Here is a 25,548-nt window from a genome sequence, read left to right as displayed (position 1 = left end):
GTGCCTCCAATGCCATCTGGTGCGCCTTTACAATGACCAGCTTGATGATAGTTTCGGGTGGCTTTAGATGTGTTTGGGTGCATTACAAAAATCACTGTACAAAACACTAAACATCAAGTTATTCCTATATTGAGTAACAGGGCTGCCACTCCAGAAATGGATTATATCTATAGTCGGAGACAGTTTCTTCATCACTGGTTGAAGATGGGCCCAAATCGCAGGTACTCCATGTAGAAGGTTACTGGACAGAGTACAGAAACTTCGTATATTAATATTAGACTCACTTTTGTCGCGGGTATAAACGACTATCGTGTGCATTGCCATTTGTTGTCTTGATCCTCCAAAGTTAAATGACTGTATTTCCTCTGAATACTTACATGCGTAATTCTCATTAAAATCCATGTGAATTATTGCTTCTCTGAGTTATGGTCTCTTTTTGTAATCTCAAATTATTTTGTTGGTGTCTTACTCAAGCCATATGCTTCGAAAATTCATCTACTGTTTCTATTAACTCATTTGCTATTTTTGAAACTGTCTTATTTATTTTTTCTTTAACTTTTTTCACTGATTTGACCGATCCATTGCTATCTATATAATTTTCAGTTTTTGTGATCCATTTTGATTAGGCTTCATGATCATCAAATTCCTTGAAAATGATTGTTTTCTTGTTGCATCTTTCACATTCTGTTAATAAACATTATCCCTCTTGCGAGTCACAGTAAATTATTTCTAACACCGAGTCACGTTTTGACACATTTTATCAGCCATATGTGTAGAGAGCTTTGATTAACATTTCCATATTTGAATGTTTTACCGATAGTCATTTTCGTCATCCATTTTGGCCGGTACCGGGTAAACCTGCTATAGCTAATATATTTCCTTTTCGGGTTATCTCTCAAATACTTTGTATATAAGGTGGTCATGTTATCTTCCAATACCCTTCGTTGATGCTTTCCACACTTAGAGCTATTATCCTTTTTTCCTGGGAATATTCTACTGACATTTTCTTGCTCGTAAAACGAGATGATATCCTGTTGAAGCTTCAGAGTAGCTGCCTTGCGCACTCTCGTATTTTCTGCCTCTAACATTTTTACGCGTCCTCTCTTCAGAAATCTAGCTGCGGACAATAACCGACACTTTTTAAATATTTTTCCTCTGGTTATTAAGTGTAACATTCGTTTTTTTTTCTCCGAGCCCCCACCCTTCATTATCTCAAACTGACTGAGTTAACTGTAGATTAATAACTTCAGCACAGAGAAGTCCTTTTCTTATTTCACTCTTATTTTTTGAAGCTATGAGCTTTCCTACTTTCCTTCTTGGAGTTAAAAATGATTCTTTGTTTGAGCTAATTTCCCTAGAAGATTTTGTTTTCAATCTTTGAAGCCGTTTCTTGTTTTTATCCAACTTTCTCTTCAGATGTTTAATCACTTCATCTTTTATTCTCAACTCGCGAGTTTTTTCTCTTCTCAATTTCCTTTTCTCTTGTTCTGTTGTCTTTCTAATTTCTGCCACAATTTATGGGGAATGTGGAACATCCTTGCGTTCTGAACCAAGAAATAGGTATCACAAGGTAGGATATCACAAGAAATAGGTCTATTCGTATTACTTACTACTCTTCGCCTTTGTGTTATTCTTGCTGTTTTGACGCCACTGTTTTCTCTTCATTCACTTTTTCCTTTCTGACATTTCTTTGTTAAGCTTAACCTGTCCTTTCTTCCGTCTTCTTTGGTATTTCATTCTGGACTTCTCTTTCAATTCTGCAGCGAAGAAAGGACACTCCGCAGCTTTTTTCTTCAGTCTCTCATATCTTCGACGTTCAGCTTCTCTTTATTTCTGAAGACGCTCTTCATTACTTTGGTTCTTTTTCGCCATCTGCAAGTGACAACGAAGTCTACTTTAGATCCCTTATAAGTAACATTTGGATTCTCTGACTCCTGATCACTTAGTAGTTGCCATTATCCTTGCTAGTCGGTCATTCTCCTGGCACGAAAATGACAGGAGAATGACTGTGTAATTATAACAGGAGAATGACATTTCATTAACATTTCGTTAAAATCTTAACACTGTATTTATCTGTTACATGAAATGATGTACACATTCTAAACATATCTGTTTTGTCTCTCTCAAGAAAGCTAATTAATTTATATATTGTAAAAAACAAACTAAAATTACTTACCAGAAGAATGACTGGAAATGCTGCAAAAAATCACACACCTACTTCGCAGTACTTACTCAGAGAGTAATTGACTGACGCAACAGGCAGGTTGAACAGTGTTGCCAATATCACAGATATAGAAGGTACTATCTGTATAAAAATGAACTCTTACAATTTTGTACATGTAATCAAATGTGATCTTGAAAGAGACGAAAAATCACCCAGAGGAATGACAGAAATATTAAGGACGGAGTTTGATGTTATAGAAATTATTATAATTTTTTTTACTCTCTCTTTTTGAATTGAAAAAGTGCCATATATTTCAAATATTGTATGTGAAATTTTTATGAAATAGAATTGACATCAAAAGAAAATATGCAAGTTATTAGTAATATTTGTACATAGGGATACCCAGGAGAATGACATTTCTATTCATCTTTCCTCTCAAAATACATGAAATCATTACAAAATATGTAAAGAATACTGATTACCAGATAGATATATTTATAAATAAATATCACTCGAAAAGAACTCATTTTTAAAAACAATTTTTAACTTACTATTGAAAGACTTCAAAAGGCCAATGTATTAGCAAAGATCCATATATATATATAAAGCCTACAGTAGTGATCCACTGCATATTAATAGAAAAAATATAATTTGTCTTTATGATCAGCAAGGTGCGTAACTACAGTGTGCCAATTCTGAAACGTTTAAAATAGCAGGTGTCATAGGATGTCTGAATTAATCAAGATATACCCTTAACGTGGCAACACTGTTTACCACATTGCCTATATGGGTATATCTATTAGTGAGGACTTCACATACCTATTTTAGCAGCGATGTTAATTTGCGTTGAAAATGCAAAACTTGTTTTTGACAAACAAGTGAATGAGATGAGAGAACCCTTGCATTTGTTTATTTATTATTTGTAAGAAGTAAGTGTTTTGTTGTTGTATTTGTGTACTTGCCCCCTCCCCCTATCCTGGTTTGGGAGTACTCTTTGATATACTTCACCCCTACACTTCAACTCAAACATATATACTGCAATTTGTAATGCAACAATTCATAATTTTATAACATTTATTAAGAATAGTAAAATGTACGAAAAATCCCACTGTTCTTCTGTGATAACTGTTTAGAGCGGAGCTCTACGTTTAGCTCAAGACAAAAATTACCACAAAATTCCTTGTACCTTTCGTTATAATTCGTGTTTAGTGATGCAGTGATTTCGCGCCACAAAAATCTGTTATAACGTTTATTATTTTTTAACACAGACAGGAGTTGCAATCTTGATGAAATAAGTTTTTCTCAAATCTATAAACCTTGGTGCTCCTGTAAAAAAAAAAAAAAAAAAAAAAATCCACTATGTTAGATCTTAAGCTATAAAATTTTCAATTTACAGTGCAATCTCAAAGCAGGATATCGAGAGCAACGTACATTGGCTATTTTTCCAAACGTTAATCGCCTATTTGGTTTACGGAGGGAAACTTCGCACATGTTATGACCCTTGTACTAGTAACACGTGACAGAAGTTTCATGAAAATCTGAGATGGTGGGTTAAAAATTTTTTTTTTTTGCTGGATGAGTTGACGTGGAATGAACCACATACAAAACGCTAAAATTTAGTACCATGCAAATGTCAACAGGGTGACACTTTCACATAATCTTCCACACCGCAATGTGTTGTTAACTCAACAAAATTGTGTGTTTTCAAAACGCACTACGTCAGGTTATACATTTGAAACTAAAACGAAAACTCTTTATTATGCGGAGTTGCATACTAAGGACATTATAGTATTACAAACTCGAAAAGCAAGCAAATTTTAGAGGGTTGTACAACACTAATTTCGCAAGTAACACGTGTCCAAAGTATCTTAGTGTGGATAGTATGGACATCATATGACATGTTTGGAATAAGTAGAAATAATGATACACAGAACTGAAGATTTCTTTTTTTGAAAGAACTTTATTTGGAAAGAATGTTTAGATAAGTATCCCATCCAATTGCGTAAGTAGTTTTCAATGGACATAAACATAATAAAGTTTACAGCAATTTGATATCTCAAAGCATTTCAGAGATGCAAAAATTAACCTCGATTTAATGCTTAAAATAGAGTATTTGCGAGAACTTTTTTAAAAACACTTTTTGATTTACTTTGTTTCTGTGAGATTACTACAATACTTTCTGATACGTATAATTAAAATAAGTTCTTGAAATTGCATAATTTTAATCAGTGTTGCAAACTTTACCAGCATTTACAATATCACTAGAATAGTTTGAGATATCAAGTAGCAATAAAGGGAATTATCTTCAGATCTATTGAAATCCGTCTACCCAGTTTAATGAGGTACTTATTTAAGTGGTTTCTCGAAATACAGACTTTTGCAGAAGGCAAAATTGGCAATCCCATGTAACTTTGGTCGTATTTATTCCAAATCCGACATTTCATGATTACAGTACTAGATATTAAGGTACATTTATATGCACTGCCGTTCTTCTCTCTTGCGTTGTTACTGCTATAAAAATCACCAAATATGAGATGTTCGTGATATTCTAGCGCCCTTACTTTCCAGTACTAAATAACAATTCTAATATTGTAAGTGTTCGTTCAACATGTCAGATTTTATATATGCAGTAACTCGACGGACTGTCATTTGAAAAATATAGCTATATGTTGGGTTGAGAACACAATTAGCCTGATATTACAGAGTATAACGAACAATATCCTCGTACCGATGTTTCTATGGTACATATTTTTAATGTTTCTCTTTATTAACTTAAAAGTTACGAGGCACATCAAGATAAATGAATCATTCTTTATACGTAATTATAACTTAGATTCAGCAAAGAAATGATATAATGGTTTCATGAATAGTACATGAATTGTCATCATTATGAGAGACAATGTGACCTTTTAAATCTAATTTCAGAGTAGAAGAGTAGTTGTGTTTACAGCAGATATACGATTTTGTCACCTGTATGATTAATCACATACATATATATTGAAATTAAATTTCTGGATAAACAAGTAGCTGCTACGAAGGAACACATCTTACATGTATGAGTAATCTTGGAGTTTTTAAAATTACCTGTCTTAGTAAATGCTCTACTACAGTGCAGTCAATCATGGATTACGCCACTTGTATGTATAATCGTACGCTAAATAAAAGAGTATGTTCTATTATATGCATTACAAAGATTTATAAATTTCAACGCTTTCCCGCACTGAAAATACGTATTGTGTTGATACGTGTAATTAATAGTGTATGATTATCGTACTTCCTCCAATAGGTGGCTTCCTATACTCAGTGCAACAACTACCGGTATTGTGTTGCCTGTGTATGATTAGGCATGACAAAATGACAGCTAAATTTTCGAGTAAAGTTAATTTCAATAACCATATCATTTTTTAAATTACTTTTCTGAGTAGTGAGTGAGTGTGTAGAATTGTAAATTAGCTTTGTTAGTAAACACTGTGAAATACTGAAGGCACGTATTTGGGCTGTCACATGTTTCTTTAATCATGTGGCTCTTCGAACAACTTTTCTCAGCAAGTGCTTCACCGAACTCTCTACAAGTACGTGCTTTTTCTCTTGTACGAGTGACTATGAAGCTCATTATAAAATGTTTCCCAGTAACTGACTTACCACACTGCAGTAAGGTATGTATGATTGTAATTGTATCAGTAAGCCTGTCAGTTACCAAACTCCATTTCTGAGTTTACGCTTTGTCACACTGAGTGTAACTATTTGTTCTTTCACCTGTATAAGGACGCATGATTTACAAGTAAACGTTTTCCACACAATCAACACAGAAATGTCATCCTTGAAATGAGATGACCTAGGGAACAATTTGCTAAACTGTGTACAACTACGTGGTGTCTTGTGACGATTAGTAGGTATGCGTCATTACACAACATATAACAAGACCTCCTGTGATAAATGTAAGAACTTGGTTATTAACCTGTATGAGTCTGCACGTGCTTCCTTAAAATACGTTTGAAACTAAAAGACTTTCCACATTGAAAGCAAGTATGTAGGATTTCACCTGTGTGAATACGCATATGTCGCTTCAAAGCACTTTTAAATGCAAACGGTTTGCCACACTGAAAGCAAGTATGTAGATTATGACCTGTATGAAAACGCATATGTTGGTTCAAAATACTATTAGTTGTAAACGCTTTTCCACACTGAGTGCAAGTATAAGCTCTTTCACCTGTATGAGTAACTGTATGTCTTTTTAATGCACCTTTTGTAGTGAATCTCTTGCCACACGCAACGCATATATGTTTTGCTTCAATACAATGTATAACCATGTCGTTCCTCACATGAGAAATTTTAGTAAAGGTTCTGTCACACTGAAAGCCGGTATGTAGAGTGTCACCTATATAACTGACCGTCTGGTTTTCCATGTCAGACTCCGGAGTGCGATCCTTGCTAAAATCAGAGTTAATATGTGATGAGTAAGCAGAGAACTGATAATTTTTATTGGAATTGTTGACACACACATAATAAGTATCAGTATTTATTGCAGGAGGTGCAGACAACTTGTAATTTTCGTAAAGTATTTTCTCACATTCATATCGTGAGGCAAACGTTATGTAAAATGTCAGGCACAATATTTCATTTGTTGAATAAGATACGTGCAAATTTAAGTCCATTTAACATATTTCCACACAGTCTAGTATTTACCCTTGTGAAGTTAACAGGGATGCCACTTATCTTCTAAATTCATTTTCCCTGACATTTCCAGGTTTTCCAGGTAAGATCTAACATTTTCCAGACACACACCTTTCCTCCACATAAGAATGAAAGGAAAGCCCTCCACAACATCCACCCACTGCCTTCCTTTCATTCTGTTTATTTTTTGAAAAATATATCAAGTATAAGATACAATATACAAGATTTAAAATTAGGTACATTTTCCGTTCTTTATTTCTTAAACAAACATAAGCAAATGAACATATGGTAACATTTTTACCCGTGTACACATCTGTAAAAGGTCATATTGCTCTAAATTACAATAAAATACCTGTACTATTTTCCATAATCTTCGTGTACTCGGCTATAACTTTTTTCCAACTTTATCAAATCAAATTATAATACAATTAAATAAAAATATAGATAAATGAACATATACTTTTACATGTTAACACATATAAATTGCAGTACTGTTTAATGAGATTATAATACTTATGACTACCTAGTCTTATCAGAAATACTGACATAACATTGAAAGTGAATTGTTATGAAAGTGTGAAAGATACCTTAATGTCATTGTATAGGTTACTTACAAGTCTAACGAACACATAGCACCAATTACTTTTCAAAACGGCTGCCTTTGGCCTTAACGCAGGCTTAAGTCTCAGCTTCCACTCTTTGTTGTGTCAGCATTTATGATACACTAGGTAGTATTTCATTTTGATTCAAAATTCTCTACTTCAAAAATCTTTTTAAAGTCTCGATCTGATGTTCGAAATTTTTACATTCAATGGACGTTTCCAATGAAAGTTTTGCTTTCTTTCTTTCCAAAAGCTTAATCTGATCAGCTATCCGCTTATTTTCTTTCTTCAAAAGATCCGCTTTGTTTTGCAACCTTTTCCTTTCCATGGCTTCCTCGTAACGTCTATGTGATCCACGTACATATTGAAGCATTTTTGAGTCTATATCGATCCCAAGTGGTCCTCCAGCACATTGTGCGGCGTCATAAGCTATTTGCAAATCCACCAAGGACTCTTCATGCAAATTTTCTACCAGCATGTCGTTAACAGAAAAACCTTTCTCGACGGAAGCATTTCCATGAGAAAGAATAAGTAATATTTTAATTATGTCCCACAGATCACCAAATTCACTATTATTATGATGAAGATTGCAGTAGAAGGCATCTAACCACCTGTAGATACATTGAATGACTCAAACTCCTTCTTCCATTCTTTTCTTGCTGAGATACACAACTTTGAAATTTCTTTTTCACTTTTTCGGCTTTAGCCGCTTCCACTAGATTCTTGTTATGCAGTTCCTCAAGAACATGATACATCATAGCTTCGCTGACAATCTGATTAGTACAAATTTGCTTTGGAATAACACATGCCAGGTTTCTCACAATTTTGTATTTCAATGGACATTTTTCAATAAGCTTTGAAGTTGTGCCTGATAGAAATTTTCTGCAGTCCAACAAAAACTCCAATTTACGCGTTCACTAACTTTACTTTGATCCAAAAATTTCTTTGCAGCAAAACCAATATCAATCTTGGAACAACTAGCCAACTGATCCACATCATTCACGTTCACTCTAAGCAACTTCAATGCAGAGTCTGCTTTCTGCAAAATTTTCTTCTTAACAAATCTGTTCATCATTTTTCGAAGTAATTCTTCCAACTCGGATCCTAAAAATGGTGCTAAAGTGCATCTGACTGAAATCTTTTCAAAAATGGTTCTACATCTTCTGCAAGAGAAACAAAAAATGGCAGTTAAGAGATCGTCGATTGCTAGAGTTAAGGGATCGTGATTGCCTCTTGAACAGATCCAGTTTCAAGGTGTTTAGGACGATACTTCTTGTACTCCTGCATGTATTTCTGAACATCAGGAAATATGTCTATTGCTTCTTTTGCAACTGTAGAATTTTCAACCCATCTATTCTGACAGAATTTCTTAGGAAACCTTTGGTTCCCAGTACATGACACAAAATCTGCTCGACGTGCAGGACTATCTTGTACAAACCATTGAAAATTCCATTTAAATTCCACTGAGCCTGTTGGTGACCAGTCAGAAATGTTCCATGAACAACATGAAGTCCGCAAGATCCTAAGTTCAATGGTTCAGGGAACTATTCATCTGCTTTTATTTCATGAATCAGATCCTGTAAAATTTCCAATTCACATTTGGAACGTCCATTGAAATCTAAATGATTTTGATATGGGCAATCTACACAAACCCTCCGTAAACTTCATTAGTAAATCATCCGCTGTGGAATGACCAAGAAATACAGAAGTAAGGTATCTGGTTGATACCTGATTCGTATTTTGGTCCCAAAACCTGACTATTAAATCCATTTGCTTCTGTTGCGTAATGTTATTTAAAGCTTCATCAAAACAAACAACTAAATTTGACACTGTCTTCAACACATCCAGCAATTTGGTTTTTCCCAATGAATATTGATCAGCAATATTGCTATCCGAAAACATAGCTTTGAAAATTAAGTCGAGTCCACTACATGAATTGAATGAGAAATGTCCACTTACAACATTCATAGCCCAAATCACTTCTGCTTTGGTAACATTATCTCTAACCACATAATCACTTACGTCACTACCTTTATCTGAAGCACAATGCGTTTTCTCACTTGAACTTGCACTGTTTGTTTTAGTTGAACTTGCACTGTTTGCCTCACTGCTCGTCTCATTTGAAATCATTTCTTTAGAACCTCCTGAACCTTCACTAGATTCTGTCTTTGGCAGGAAGTGTGTTAGAAGTAATTGATTTTTCACACCTCTTATATATATATATATATATATATATATATATATATATATATATATATATATATATATATATATATGAGTGGCACTTTTAGAATGACTTATCACTGCTTGTTGGCCCATATTACTGAGCTCAAAGGTCTAATTTCATAATACACAATAGGCCTTATAAGGATTTTTATCAACACTTCTTAGCCAAGAGGCCCAATCAGGATGAATATTTAGATCAGTCCAGTCAGTGTTAAAAATTGTCTTGCTTGACATTTTTGCTTTACCTAAATCAACTAACATTTGACCTGAAGAGTAAAAGAAAATAACTTTAAGTAATCTTAAAATAATTAAAATTTTAATAGTTTTATTAGCACATTTTAAACAACTGCAACTACCTAGTTCTCTCTTTCCATTATGACACTCTAAAAGGATTTAACACATTTGAACAGTCAAGCCGTTACTTTGCATAACCCCTTTCCCTTTGTTGAAAAACTGGTTGTAATTCCTTCTCCTAGCCTTTTATGAACACATTAACAAATATTTTCATTAAAGATACCTTACATTTGTTTAGATTGACAGATTCCACGCTTTTATGCGTTTTCACCAGCGAATGTATATCTTTACTGAAAGTCTACGAAGACTAATGTTCAAGAAGTAAACAAGTTTGATCATGTACTTTCCGAAAGGGCAACTAAGCTACTAGTATTTATAATCATGAATTAATAGGCCATTTCAGAACTTCCTTCTTTAATACTGAATCAAATGTGGCAAATTATAAGGCAATATGATAAGCAAATTTCCTCAGTTTATACTGATTGTGAGACCTAAAGACTTGGTATTTAAATCAATCATCACTGTAAATTTGCTTTCAAACCAACTATTATTGCAAAAGTATTAAAATTTAATGTAATTACCACTTTTTTGTGCCGGCTATTTCAAGATTTTTCTGATTTTCCCTGACATTTCGAGGTTTTCCCCTGTCAAAAGTTAAATTCCCTGACATTTCCAGGTTTTCCAGGTCAGTGGCAACCCTGGTTAACCTAAGAAAGGTCTTTTTTACACAAGATATTCTATACAAAAAAGAATAAAATAAAGATTGGGATGAAATTTATACAAAGCACAGCATCATTAATGTAATGGAATAACTTAGCTTTAGTCATTTTATACGGGGAAATGTCAATAACTAAGTACCTTCAATATTTTTCTATTTGTTTTCAGGCCGACTCTACGGCACTGTTTTTACCAGACACTAAGTGTTACCGTTGGCTTTATCTGTAGTAAATTTCAGTGTTACCACATCAGTCCGATTCACGCTGTTCCGAAGTAAAGATGGCTTCGCCATTCTCTGTGCGCACCAGAAAACAGCGTTTTGTCATCCGCTTTTTGTGGTCTGAAATTTACCCAGAACGAAAAATTCATAGATTTTCAGCACAATACGGGGATAATATGTTGTCCCAGCAAAGTGCTTACCAGTGGTTGAACGAGCGTGAAGGACGAGGGAAGAGCCGGGCGTTCAACTACAGCAAGAACTAATAACATTATTGAACGAGTCCGTGTCTTGATTGTGAATAACATAGGAGCGATTGTTGATGAAGTGCCAACTCATATGCAGGTTGGTCATTAGTCTGTATATGACACCATGCTTAACATTCTCAACTTTCAGAAAGTGTGTGCGAGGTGAGTTCTGGAAAAATTAGATGAGGAGCACAAGCGAAAGAATGTGAGGATCGGTCAGCATCTACTGAACCGTTATGCTAACAAAGGTGAAGCATTTTTCAGGCAAATCATGACTGATCATGAAACGTGGATTCATTACCTTGAAGCAGAGAGCAAACGCCAGAGCATGGAATGGAAGAACTCGGATCTTCCATCAAGAAAAAAATTGCATGAGTCAACCATCTGCGGGGAAAGTGATGTTCACAGTGTTTTGGGACTTACAAGGGCCAACTCTGGAATATTACCTGGAAAAGGGGTCAACAATAAACAGTAAAACTACAGTGATTCTGGTAAGCAAGTTAATTCGTTATAAACGCAGAGGTCGATTGTCGGAACACGTTTTTGTGTTACATCGGAGTGCAGGTCCACATACCGCCACCAACACCGCTCAAACTCTTCAGACGCTGCATTTTGAGGTGTTGGAGCATCCTGCATTGTCTCAATCACGCCCCTTCTGATTACCATCTGTTTGGTGCAGTTAAAGCTGCTTTCAGAGTTCGTCGTTTCAGCACTGATCAACAGGTGAAAGAAGAGGCGCATTCGTGCCTTGCTGCATGAATAAAAACTTTTTTTTTTTTGCAGAGGGTATGGGAAGGTTTGCACAACGGTGGACAAGCTGCATTGAAAAGCAGAATGACTATGATGCAGCATTATATGAATAAAAACATTATACTTTTGTGGTTATTAATAATAAAAGGTGATCACAGATATTTATTGACTTACCCAAGTTCATGATAAGCACGAATGAAAATCTTAGAAAGTAGTATTTATTAGCTGATCAGGACAGCAGTGCCAATTTTGGCTGAGAGTTCGTGGTTTTTCCGCAGTTACTGGAGAAGCGTAGGGAAGAGGAGTGCGGATAGTTTCACTGCTGCACTGTATTCAACGGATTTTTAAAGCTGTATTTTAGATGCTATAAATGGCGTGATCTATTTGCGCATAATGAAAATAAACCTAAGTTCATAAATTATATAATTGGTATTGAATGCTTGCATAGTTCACATTCCAAGTTCCTTTAAATTTCTGTGCTAATTGGGTGTTACAATAAGGGAAAGGTTGGAAAGCACAAGTTTAGAGAATGTGTGATATTTTATAATTGCAAGTTTAAATAAAGTTAAGATAGGGCACAATAAACTTTACGATGATTGCGTTTGGTGTTTATCGGCTGACGCATAAATTACATTTTCGAGTTTCAGCGAGTTGAGAATTCCGATACATTTTTACTCGAGGAATGTGAAAATTCTCTCTGCTAGTCTAGTGGCTAGCACACATGTCTTTGGTGCACGTTATTCCGCGTTTGATTCCCGGTGCGAAGCACAAAAATTTAATTTTACAATTTTTCTCGTCTCGTCTCCTTTAACCGAAAGGGCATTTCTATCAGACGTTAAACGAAAAAATATTTCTTTTCGAGGAATATGAACCATTTGGGGAAAAATTTACCTGCTCTTGATAAAAGAATTAGTAGATTGGTAAGCTTGCCTTTCGGAATAGACTTCTAAAATTTTAGACTGGAACTTTCTTTCAAAATCATTACTGGAAACCAGCCTTTTGATAGAGTTGGAATAAATGTACTTGATAGAAGATGAGCGCATGGGTGCTACAAGCGTAAGCATATTTGCTTCAACATATAATAAATTGACATTTTTTATTTATGAGGATAGAAAGTTCCCCTCGATTTCTTCTCAATTTTTCTCTGGTTATAGTACTTAAATAACAAATAATTAATTCTGGTAAACACAAGTGTAATTTTGAACTTGAGAGCTTAGTATTAACTTTGGTGTTTGTCTTTCTAGGCTAATAGGGGTACCAAGCTTTTCTATTGAATATATTTTAATCGCATTTTTCGATTGAGTTAAAAGAAATGAGTGCAGCACACAGGTTCCTTAAGATTAAGCGTATCAGATGTACGGTCCTGTTTAACCTGATTCCTTACTGCCGCCTCTATGAAAAGCCCTGTATTCTTGTTCACAGAACTCAAAGACAAATTGTTGTTAACCAGTTGTGGTCTTTATTTCAAGTCAAAAAAATTAAGATGAGCTACAAGCTGTTGCAAGGAAATGGGTGGCTACTTTCTTTTTATTATTTAGCAACATTAACAATGCAGAATTAAGGTATTTAACATTAGAACCCATCTTTTTCATGAATTGGTGTAAAGCGACCGCGTAATTTCTGAACAATTGCTTTATCAATATTATATCTTCGAGCATTAAGATAATAAATAACTTACATGTCCTCTCGTCAATAACGTTAGAACGAGTCGAATCGATGAATTTTAATTCAGTTTTATTTGCCATCGAAAATCTCAGTTTTTGTACAACACTTAGATCAATTTATTGGGAAGTTATTATGAAATGGATATCGAGGTGGGTCTATGCTCTTTTGCGGAACTTGTATGTTATGGAAATATCTCCCGAAATTCTGGAACTGTGTCTGACTTCAATTTTATTAATATTAGAACACGCTGCTACTAATACCATAAGGTTCTCTCTTTTATTATTTCTTACACTCCTTTATTTATGTGAAGAGAACGTTTCTGAAGTATATATTGGTACACTACCATGAGGGGGGATGAACTTATACCTCTTCACGCTGTGTTAGCCTTGCTCCCTTCTTCCACAAGTATTATTTCTTGCGCGCATCTAATTATGTAGTACACGAAAATTAAACATTAGCATACCACTTCATAGGATTGGGAAAGAATGCTGGGTATCTTACAGTATTCTTTCCAAGCACGGTAAACAACACTCAGGCAATCACAGTGCGTAGTTATTTCTCTCACTAAAAACTACAGTGGAAACTGCGAACTCCTTCTGGGATGGAACACCTATTACAAGTATTCCGTTTTTATATTGGAAATAATCCCGGAAGCTTTACCAGTGAACTCCTTCTTTGTTGACAATTCAATACTTTTTTACTGGAGATGTAAAAAGCAAAGACATTTTTATTTACGGCACATAGTGTATTTGATACACTGTACACCACACATCGGCTGTATTTAGATTCCCCTAAGCACCAACTTCACAAAGCAGACTGACTATTAGAATCGCATTTGAATGAGGAGAGAATTTTAAAAAATCCGACCAAACCGGGAATCAATCTCGGGCCACCTTACTGTATATGCTACCGTAGCTCTTAGCTTGAGTCTACTTAGAATGAAAAAGGGAATGTATATTTGAATTTACCGACAATAATGCAACTTGAAGCATTTAACATTAGGTGTTTGTAGTTTTTCAACAGGTAACTGTAATAATTACTGTGAGTACACAAACATAAAAATAATCTCTCAGAAATTGTTTCACAAATTTAACGTGATCAAATGTTATAATTGTATAACGCTATTTCGTTATTATTATTCTTAAATGAATTAATTATCTTATACTTTCGTTATTATTATTTTTAAATTTAATTATCTCATACTTAGAATAATCATCCAAACACTATTTCAAGCAAAACAAAATTAAATGAGTAGCGCATACACTTTACATATTTTCTGAATGTGACTGTAATATTATCGTGTTTTGCATTGCCCATCCAGAACCTCTTTGCGTATCGTGGGTGGTCTACGGACAACTGCTTGAGAAACACAAATTTACACATTAAAAGTATGTTTGAAAATTATGTAACGTATTACGATGTTATTGCATTTCCTTCAGCTATGAGAAGAAATTTGAAAGCCACACTTACCTTTTATAATATAATACTGGTAGTTAATTAAATTTTGTTAATTTTCTCCTAATGCAGCAACCTGGTCTCTGTCTGGAAATTCAAACTTAATCATACTCATTGACATGAAAAGTTATATAGCGTTGCTTGAACTTTAACTTCTTTGGACAATCCGTTAATACGACGAGTATGAGAAGTTTGGGCAATCGCGTACAAAATCATCTCTGGAGAACTCTGACACCTTGATGGTATTAGTCCTTCTCTACGTAGTCATCTGCCTAGCGACACATTTTGCCAGAAGTTCTTCCACAAGCACGTTTTGTAAAAACGTGCATTTGGCTTTGAAACAACACTTCAATTTCAGAAATGACGTCATTCCCACTGTCGAAATTGCGCTTTCTGAGTGGGTACTTCATTTCTGGGAAGGGAAACATGTCACCTGGTGCTACGTCCGGGGGTGGGGCAATATTTCTTATACTAATTCGACTGCCTTCATCATGGATAATATGACGGTATGAGCTGGTGCATTGTCAACAGCAGCACCTTTTTTGTGAATAAACGTTGATGTTTCTTCTTTAGTTCCTTTCGTAACTTAATGAGGAGATGGCAATAATAGGTATTGGTAATAGTTTGCCCCTGTGGTAGATAATGTCATAACCTTTTCGCAATACTAGAAAACAGGAAGCATCACCCTGGTGGCAGACTTTTGCACTCGTGCCTTTAAGTGTTTCCATTGTTTGCTCATTTCCTTTGTTTATGAGTCACAGAGGTACACCCAACTTTCATCCATTGTCACTAGTCCGCCGAAAGTCTTCTCCATCTACCTCACGGTGACGCAACATTTTTCTTGCAGTGTTCTTGCGATTCCTCTACTGCAAAGTTGTAAGCATCATAGTTACACTGTCTGGTGATGCAGCTGGTTATGAATGTATTCCAGGGAGACCCATAACTCATACCTATTGCACGCACAACAACTTTCATTGGTTATCCTCCTGTCTTCCATTATGATCTCAAATGAAAGGTCTTCCAGATCTAGAGGTGTCCTCGGTGGTCATGGTCCAGATTGGAATTACCGGTTCCAGTTGAATACCATCTCATAGGATGGGCTATTATCTCCACAAAATTCTTTCAAGTCTTTGTGGATTTGCTTTGCTGATTTCATCTGAAGCTCCGTGCCTCAAGCTTGTCATTCATTGCACCTTTAGTCATTTACCTGGAAAAATGTGTTGTTCAAACGAGTCCAGAATTTGCATGTTCAAAACACAAGGACTAACTATAAAATGTATGTCCGAGGGGTTTTGTAGTTCGTCACTTTCTAGATGACTGCACGAACTTTTGATACCTCATCGTATTTTTTCTTGTGCATATTGAAGACTTGATGCTATCACTGTATTCTACGAAAAAATATAAACCCATGTAAGAGGGGTTGAATAAACTTAGAATAGGATTGGTGACTTGTATTTTGCTACTTGTTCCATGCGCTTATTAATTTTAATATAACTATTTTACTTTATATAATAAGACCACCCGAATTAACTACTGTTTACCTGTTTATGAAGTCCGGCACACTCGAACGTCACATAGTGTCACAAGCATCGAAGTGGAATATTTGACCTGACAATCTTTCTTTACTCCTGATAATTTTCGACATTTTGCCTAGCAACTTTAATCACCGAGTCCCGACGGACAAGGAAGATTTTGAGCGTGCCTAGCTTAAAAGTTACAAGGTTGTCTCAAATAAAAAAGAAATACTCACCCTGTATATTTTGTTGGTGTTTTAAATCCAGGTTAACATAAATTATGTAAAAATAAGGCAGAAAGCGAAAATAAACTTAATTTTACAGTTCGATCATCATAAATACATGTTTTGCAAGGACATTTTATCACCCGAATTTCCGAGAGCTACAATGCTTAAACAGTATTGAAGTTGCATGAAGATTGAGTACATAATGTTAAGTTTGAATTATCAGACTAAAATGTCGTCGAACTAGCTCAAAAAAAATAATAATAATAAAATAAAAAATAAATAAAACTAAGGCTAATTGCTTTCAAGTCAGTCACTGCTTCTTACTTGCAGTATGCACACACTCCCAAGATTTGCACAGGCAGGTCCGATAGTTTGACCCTACGATTTTAGCCAGCTTCTTTGTGTTAAATACAAGCATCAAGTAATTCAAATTGTGGCGAGAAAACGTATCATGAGGAGCCCTTTACAATAATCAAGACGTCTCCTAGATACTGTATGCATTTTAATGTGTGATTATAACAGTATTGGGTTCGTGTCCTGTGGATCAATGTGAGGGCTTAGGCATTTATGACAGGCCGGGATTTGATCCTCTGTGTCCTGAACGTCTCTAGGCGTTAATAGCGGTTCGGATATTTTACCAAAGCCGACCATATAACCACTGGACAGTACCGTTTAGAACATTCTAGGAAATTGACATAAAGACTGATTCTAATTGTATTTTCAATGCCGATACAATTAATTAATGCGAAAATTATTATGTTGTATAGGCATTAATTATTTATGCTGGAACGAAAAATTAGATTAAATTCTCTTAAACTATAAAACATACATTTATATCATAGTGATTATTTTGATAAAGGATATGCGAAATTTCACGTTTTCACTTTAATTAACAACACTGAAACAATGAATTTCGGTTTCTTGTCTTTCTTGATATTTCTCTATGCATACAAATTTTACTGCATTCAGATTGAACACTAGATTACTTTTTTCGTTCCACTAGATTTTTCAGTTTACCTGTGTACTTGACTTTTGTTCCTGCATCATGATCAGCTGATGACATCACTAATATTAATTAGCGACCGACATTTAATTTTGCTACTAAATTTGTTTTAGGCGTATGCGACGTGCTCACTCTCTTACCACATTCTTCCTGAAAATGTATGTGATTTTTGTTAACGACATGTGATGCATAGTCAGCATCTGACCCTTATTATGAACTGCTAAGTTACTACCGTGATTCGGTTAAAAATTTTGATAACCATTTTCAAAAATACATCCAGAGTATTGGTTATCGTGGTACAACAAAACAACTTTATATTTACGATTACTTGTTTGTGCATTGCATTGACTATGACATTTATTTCTCAAAGACAATTTACTAACAAACTTTGAGAATTTAGAAACAGTACAACATACATCTGACTCTTCTTAATTTTCTTCTGACTTTACTTATTTTCTTTTTATGTTGCCGGTGCTTTTTGCTACAACGAACTCGCAAATTATATTTCTTTACAATTTGACGAACAACATTTTGTAGCCTACTGAAATTTTCTTCACAGCTTTTTAATTTCTTTTCGCACGGTACTGAGTTATTATTATTATCACAAGGCTTACATGACATAAAGCCATCTTCACTATCTTCTAAATTCATAATTTGTGCGCAAATGACTACGCAGAAAGTAACACATTCCATTTGTTTTACCTGCTTTTTTCACTTTCAACTCACAGCTTAAAAAACTACTCTGCTCATGACATATCTCAACAACCGTAAGAAACAAAAAATAAAGAAGTTTCGTGAAGGTAACACATTCCAATTTACTGACTAGCAAGGTGCCGGGGAAGCAATTATGCTTTAACAAACTTAATACACTACAAGGATGCGTAAATGGTCTAATCTTGCCTTCTTTTTCAACGCAATTTATTACTATTTTCGAAAAATCTTTTTGCAGTGGGGCACACGTTGCACCCAAGAACGTTTTTCGTTCTTTCATAAAACAAATAATCAATTCCTACAGCTGGTCGTTAGAGGTTTCTACGATGGGCGGGCTAACCCTGTGATTGAGTATAGCGGTCGAGAAACATTTTTTTCAACAGCTAGGCTACGTTCGTTACTTTCTTCTTTTTCTGTTTTGCTTCTTTCTACAACAATACTATTGAAGAGAGACAGAATAAATTCCTTGGCCTTGTCTACTTCTAGTTTAACGTGACTAGCAATCGGAATTATTTCTTTTCCTACGTTTAATTTACATTCGGATATTTCTTCAGCCTGTTCAAATTTATTGCCAAGAAATGTAAAGTAGCCTGACTTAAAATAACAGCTGGTGGTTCAGAATTAACACATGGTATTTGGTCTAGGAATTAATTCGTGCGGGTGGACAAGAGATGGCGCAACGAACGGAGCGTCCCACAGTTCCGTGTATCCACACATGTGTTGCAAACCCCTGTCATCGCGTATCGTTCGTAGTATAGGGCAGTGGATTAAAGCGTCAACAACACCAGTTTGTAGTTAAGTGAACATGGCGCAATTTGTGCCTGATAAAGTGTTTTTGCGGGGTGTCCTGCTGCATTACTTTAACATGCAGAAAAGTGCGACTGAAAGTCATCGTATTTTGGTGGAAGTGTATGGTGACCATGCTCTGAGCGAACGTGTCAGAAGTGGTTTGCACGGTTTAGAAGTGGTGATTTCGGCTTGGCAGACCAAGAGCGAGCTGGACAGCCAAAAAAATTTCAAGACAAAGAATTGACAGCATTGCTTGAGCAGGATTCGTGTCAAACGCAGGAACAACTTGCAGCAGCATTAGGCGTTGATCAAACAACAGTCTCCAAACGCTTGAAAGCCATGGGAATGATTCAAAAGATGTCACATTGGGTTCCACATGAATTGAAAGACAGAGACGTTGAAAGACGAAAAACCATTTGCGAATTGCTGCTTCAACGACAGAGCAGAAAGGGGTTTCTGCATCGAATCATTACGGGTGATGAGAAGTGGATCCATTACGAGAACCCTAAACGAAAAAAGGCCTGGGTGAAACCAGGTGAACCAGGTCCATCACAACCAAAACGAGATATTCACTGTGCAAAGGTTATGCTGTGCATATGGTGGGATATGAAAGGTGTGGTGTACTATGAGCTGCTGCAACCGGGTGAAACTATGAATGGAGAACGTTATCGACGACAATTAATGCGTTTGAAGCAAGCTCTGGCCAGAACACGACGAGAATGGGAGAACAGACATGATAAACTTATTGTTCAACATGATAACGCTCGCCCACATGTCGCAAAACCGGTCAAAACCTATTTAGAAAATGTCGGATGAGAAGTTTTACCCCACCCGCCGTATTCACTAGACGTTGCTCCTTCGGACTACTACTTGTTCGATTGCATGAACAACGATTTGATTGGACAGCGGTTTACTTCTTCAGAAGATATCGAAACATGGGTCTCTGACTGGATCGCTTCCAAGGATGAGGACTTCTTTCGCCACGGAATCCGTACATTGCCTGACAGATGGGCGAAAGTGGTGGCTAGCGATGGACAATATTTTTCTTAAGGTATTTATGTATTTTGTGTTTGTACTACAGCTTCAATGTGTGCGTACCAACCGCACGAATTAATTCCTAGACCAAATAATAATTGTACATCTCTCGAAACATTCATTTTTCACTGTTTGTGCGAATATTTTTTGGGCTAAAGGGGCAATATCTTACAAAATACCTTCAAACTCAAGTTTAAACCATTCGCAATTAGTTTTAGCGAATTTTACTTTTAACGTATTACTTTCTTTTACAACTTTCGTAATTTTGAGTACTTTCTACATTACTAGTTTTTGTAGAAGCGTCGGCAAATATTACAATCTCAGGAGAATCTGCAAATCTAACCCGTTTTGGTACTAAAACTTGACAATTTACCTTCCGATCATCACTGGAAACCTCGTTATTACGGACATTGTGATACTTCAAATGCTTTTCATATTCTCTCTCTGTTAACCTTTCTTTCGCGGTTCGCACAATATCTGAATTTTCGTAATGGACTTTCAACTTATATTGAATGTCTGACACAGAATCAAATGCTATTTCAAAAACACACTCATTTTTTATTTTTAAAATAAAGATTAGATTTACATAATTCACGCATTTTAGCAACAATTTTATCTTCAATTTCAGCCTTGTATTCGATGTTGCTTTCTAAAATGGATATTGCAATTTTTTGCTTAGCCCCTTTTCGAATTTTACATACTTTTTGATCTACTTTAAAGCGTTCTCGACTTCTAATAACATACATGTTTCTTTTCGATATCTAAATTGACTTTCTACTATTAGAAATTCCGTTTGTTTCTATATTTTCCGCATTTCATGCTAAACAGATATTATTGCTCTATTTATGGACATGATGATTAATTTACTAATGCCAAAACCACGAAATTAAATAACACTAAAAAGGCACTACAATTTCTTCTAACCAAAAATACAATTAGCGTTGCCTTTATGCAAGTCTCCCAAATGCTCCTGTGATATCGGGTGCCATCTTATAACAGGTGGGTTGAAGTTCCTGTGAAGGCTTAGACGTTTATGACAGTCCGGGATTCGATCCTCTATGTCCTGAACGTCTCTTTAGGCTTTAATAGCGCTTCGGATATTTTACCAAAGCCGACCATATAATCACTGGAGATTACCGTTCAGAATATTTTCGAAAATTGACATAAAGACTGATTCTAATTGTATTCTCAATGCCGACACAATTTAGTAATGCGAAAATTATGTTGTATAGGCATTAATTACTTATGCTGGAAAGAAAAATTAGATTAAATTCTCTTAAACTATAAAACATACATTTATATCATAGTGATTATTTTGATAAAGGATATGCGAAATTTCACGTTTTCACTTTAATTAACAACACTGAAACTACACAAACACATATTAAATTACACTTTGGCACTTTGATTTAAATAATTGAATATGATAATGCAATTTTACACTCGGCACAATAATTCTTATTACGAGCGCGAAAGCGCGGCAGTCGCGAGATACCGGTTGAACTTCACTGTCACTTTACGTTTGCTTCACCTTGATGTGGAAAAAAGAATTTCTGGCGGTTTCAGGGGGATGCACTTAAAGTTGGAGGGACAAATTTCCTTGCTTTCCATTTTATCTTCTTTCGGGTGGTCTTGAAGTTTCTGCATTGCGCAGCTAGCTCCTTGCCGTCAAGACGACTTTACAAGCAGAAATGACAAATAAACGTTTAAAACTTCAACTTTTCTTTTCTCGGCCACATTTTCGTCGTAATTATATATTGATTACTAACGTAAAGTAACACACTACATAGTTAGCATTCTTTACTATGGTCGTTGATCACACCAAACACTATAACTGATTACATTTCGAGTGTTACATAGATCGTGCGATGTTGTTCGTCCTCATCCTTAATTCAGACTAACTCGGTTTTTCTCCCCATCTTCCCATGCTCGCAATGCAACCTGCTGATGTCAGAGCTAAAAATAAATATGACAAGCTAAAGGCAGGAATTTTTGGAGACGAGTCTGGTTTCTCCGCTAGATTCTAGCACCTTATTTGGAGAAGCTAGAGGGTCCACCAAGACTTACGTGGCAGACGCGACGCACACACACATATATGCATATTCGTCTGTTTGCTGAGAGAAAATTCTTAGAAGTGGTTTTATACGAGGTGCACTTAAAAAGTTAAATTATTTCTTAAATAACATTGTATGAATTGAACTATATGGTTACAGTTTGGTCTAGACACAATGCAACTTCCAAAGGAATACCGTATCCGACAGGTCATAATTGTTCAAAATATTTCTGATTTCGATCGTGTCTCCTACCAAAAAGTATGGCAAAGTCGATTCTGTTACCACTTTTGTATCTACTTCTCGGAAATTTGTAGCAACCAAGACATCTGGTTTTTCTATGGAAACCAAAAGCTCTATTGGCTGTTTTATTTAACGAATCTTTAAAACATGTTGGTGCAGTTGGCCACAAGCTTACGTCAAATGTTATCAATTTAAATTAGTGCAATTGCTACCATCTTAACGTCCCTGTCGCATTTCAGAGGAGGTTGAAGTCTCCAACACTTTACGAACCACATTTGTAAACTCGACTTGTGAAGCACAAACTGATGGATAACGAGTGGATGACTCAGTATCCAACACTAATATTTCCAAATAAAGCGCTTCGTCAGCGCAACATGAAAGGCTTGAGAAATCACCTTGAGGAATTGAAACAAAGGTCTATGAATAGTTCTCAAAGGAAATCACTTTCAGCCGACGAAGTAAATTGATTCCTCTTCTTGCAAGTTTTACTGAGATGACAAGTAACCTAGAGTATTACAACTGATAGTCTAGATTGTGTGATGTCGTCATAAGTGTATAGAACCATTTTCATTGCAGAGATACATCACGTGTGCAGGGATTCAATAGCATTTCTGCTTTCCAAAGACTTTCGGTGCCGTTCTTTCCTCAAACGATCAGGATTTTCTGCATTTATATTTTACTACTGAAGGATTTCCGGCAAGCAATGTTCTTCACGTTTAAATTTTATCCAACAATATTTGTTGCTGGAAAGCCATATCTGTACAAGTCTCTATTCAACTTTGATCGCATGGACGATAGTGTGCGTTACGTAACTGACTTCCATGAGATTAGTGGAACGTTCGAGACAATGTAAATATGTTCAAATGTATATATTGTGTTAGAACGGACCAATGTAGCGTCAACATTAGATTGTTCTTGTCACGCTTGGTCTCGCAATATAGTGGAAGTACAGGACGCAGTTATGATTAATCTTCGTTCACTTCTCCAATGCAAATTGCACTCCTATTGCAACTACTGTGAGTACAGGTCGATAGTATTTGTGATCTGGTAATACGAACTCGTAACTCAAACGTCATTATTCCACCAGACACCGAGCATGACCTTCCGGAATGTACAAGTGAATTTACGTGTAAGGCACATCTACGTGGTGGCAATCAATATCTAGTACGGTTGGTTGCGCCATACTGTCACTCATTATTCCTTTCTGGCTGCTAACAATGTATAGGGTACTTTCTTGCAAAATTTGTACATCTTGCTATGCAGTGCACATGAAGCCTGATTGTTTTCTCGGAAACCTGGAAGCGTTCGCCAAGTTCATGTTTTTGACTATCGACCTCTGGCTGTCTTCAGATCCTCCTCACTCAATATCTGCAGTCTGCCATTGCAAGGTTCAATACAGATTAAGATTTCCCGATCTGAAGTTCTGGAACTAATGCGCTGCGGTTTGATCTTTCACGGCACTGTGCTGAAACACGTGATATATCTAACGACATGATGTGGCTGCAGACAGGTCCAGCTTAAAATCACGAATCAAATAACCGCTGAAGGTCCGGTTCCATACACTCATTCCTCTCCGTCCCTTGAGGAGCTGCGATTGTTGGGTGCGGAATGTGTTTGTATTATCTCAAGTCAATAGTCATATCGAGTCCGTATCACTTTTCCGGCGCGAAAATAATTTACTTTTGTAGCTGGGAGTGTTTATGAAGTGTGATGTCGAAAGGAGCAAGAACTTACTTGTTAACAGAGTCAACATCTGGTCAACTGACGATTTGATAGATGTTTATGATTTTCTGGCAGTGTATGTATTTTAGTCTACAATATACCGTTTGTCTTCATGAGGACCCAGGGTACCTTATTGATTCGCAGTGTTTATTTGATTATGGTGTGATTCAAACTGTTTGCAGTTTCTTTTTAATGTAGATTCTAAAGTCCGCCATGGTAAGTCTTGATTACGTTGCGGCGAATCTTTTTACTCGCTTCTTCTATACTCCACACTTGGAGCGATGCGTATTCAATTTGGCTCTTAGACCAGCGAACTAAGCAATGAGATCCTACATTCTTTGTCCTTCACCTCTCCATTGGTACTATTTTCTCATATAGAAATGCCATTGGGATTAGGCTGGGGATAATATTCGCGTCAAATTTATAAAGCATACCCAGGTTATTGTTGTAGAAATATTGTTTGAATGTGGTAGATGAATGGATCAGTATCCATGTATGGAAATTTAATGTTGCTGCCGCAATTGAGTATGGTATCATAGTAAAACTTGTACATGGTAATTTTGGACAATTGGAGAACTTCTGAACCTCTTTGTATATGAGTTTGAATACTTTCACCCACGGTATCAACGTATGAAACATTGTAAGTTGTTCGTTATATATCACTCGTGTATTAAAAGATGTTCGTATGCTACCAGTGTCCTACACTTCCCTCATCGGATGGAGTTGCAAATCAGCATTTTTCAATACGTATTTTATTGTTTTCACGTACATACTGTTATTAATCACCTTGGAGAAACTCTCCCCGAAACTGCTTGGATTCACTCCGTCTGCTTGGGTTAAATTCAACGTAGAAAGCTAATCGTTTCAATTTCATAAACCATATCGCCCGATGTACATTGCGCAAATAATATTATAGTATACATAATGTACTACTTGGTGACTAGTGTACCAGATACAGGGCAAGATTTTGCGTAGTGCTGAGGTAGTATTAAACTGTGAGGCACAGGATCGCGTACTCCTGGTAGCTTCGGAGTGTCATATTGAATCCACATTTTGTAACTCGTGAGCATACGATCAATTACGGATATTTTGGAAGCTGAAACAACGACACTACCACATGTTGCCTGAACTCTAAGATTACCACCAATTTTGCTTGCTTACTATGAGGTGAGTTCTCATTTAGAGAAGCTATTGGAAAATGAGTGTTCATCATGTAAATCAACTGGACAGTATATGTCTAA

The 25,548-nt window shown here is 36.0% G+C and overlaps 1 protein-coding gene across 3 annotated transcripts in view; it reads right to left on the bottom strand.

Annotated features, from left to right (window-relative positions):
• Positions 1-1,547: 1,547 nt before the first annotated feature.
• Positions 1,548-25,548, bottom strand: part of LOC145676020 (uncharacterized) — a 46,885-nt gene continuing 22,884 nt past the window's right edge. The window contains exon 3 of one of the 3 annotated variants that reach the window (XM_081746862.1): positions 1,548-3,490. In XM_081746862.1, the coding sequence (XP_081602988.1) occupies positions 3,424-3,490 (67 nt within the window). In that variant the 3' untranslated portion in view covers positions 1,548-3,423. The other 2 variants (XM_081746861.1, XM_081746863.1) reach the window with 2 other exon arrangements.

Source organism: Thermobia domestica, chromosome 18 (assembly GCF_964235325.1).
Source record: "Thermobia domestica chromosome 18, izTheDome1.hap1.1, whole genome shotgun sequence".
Taxonomy (NCBI): domain Eukaryota; kingdom Metazoa; phylum Arthropoda; class Insecta; order Zygentoma; family Lepismatidae; genus Thermobia; species Thermobia domestica.
Note: the sequence above shows the minus strand (reverse complement) of the source record. Positions and strands in the feature narration are given on the sequence as shown.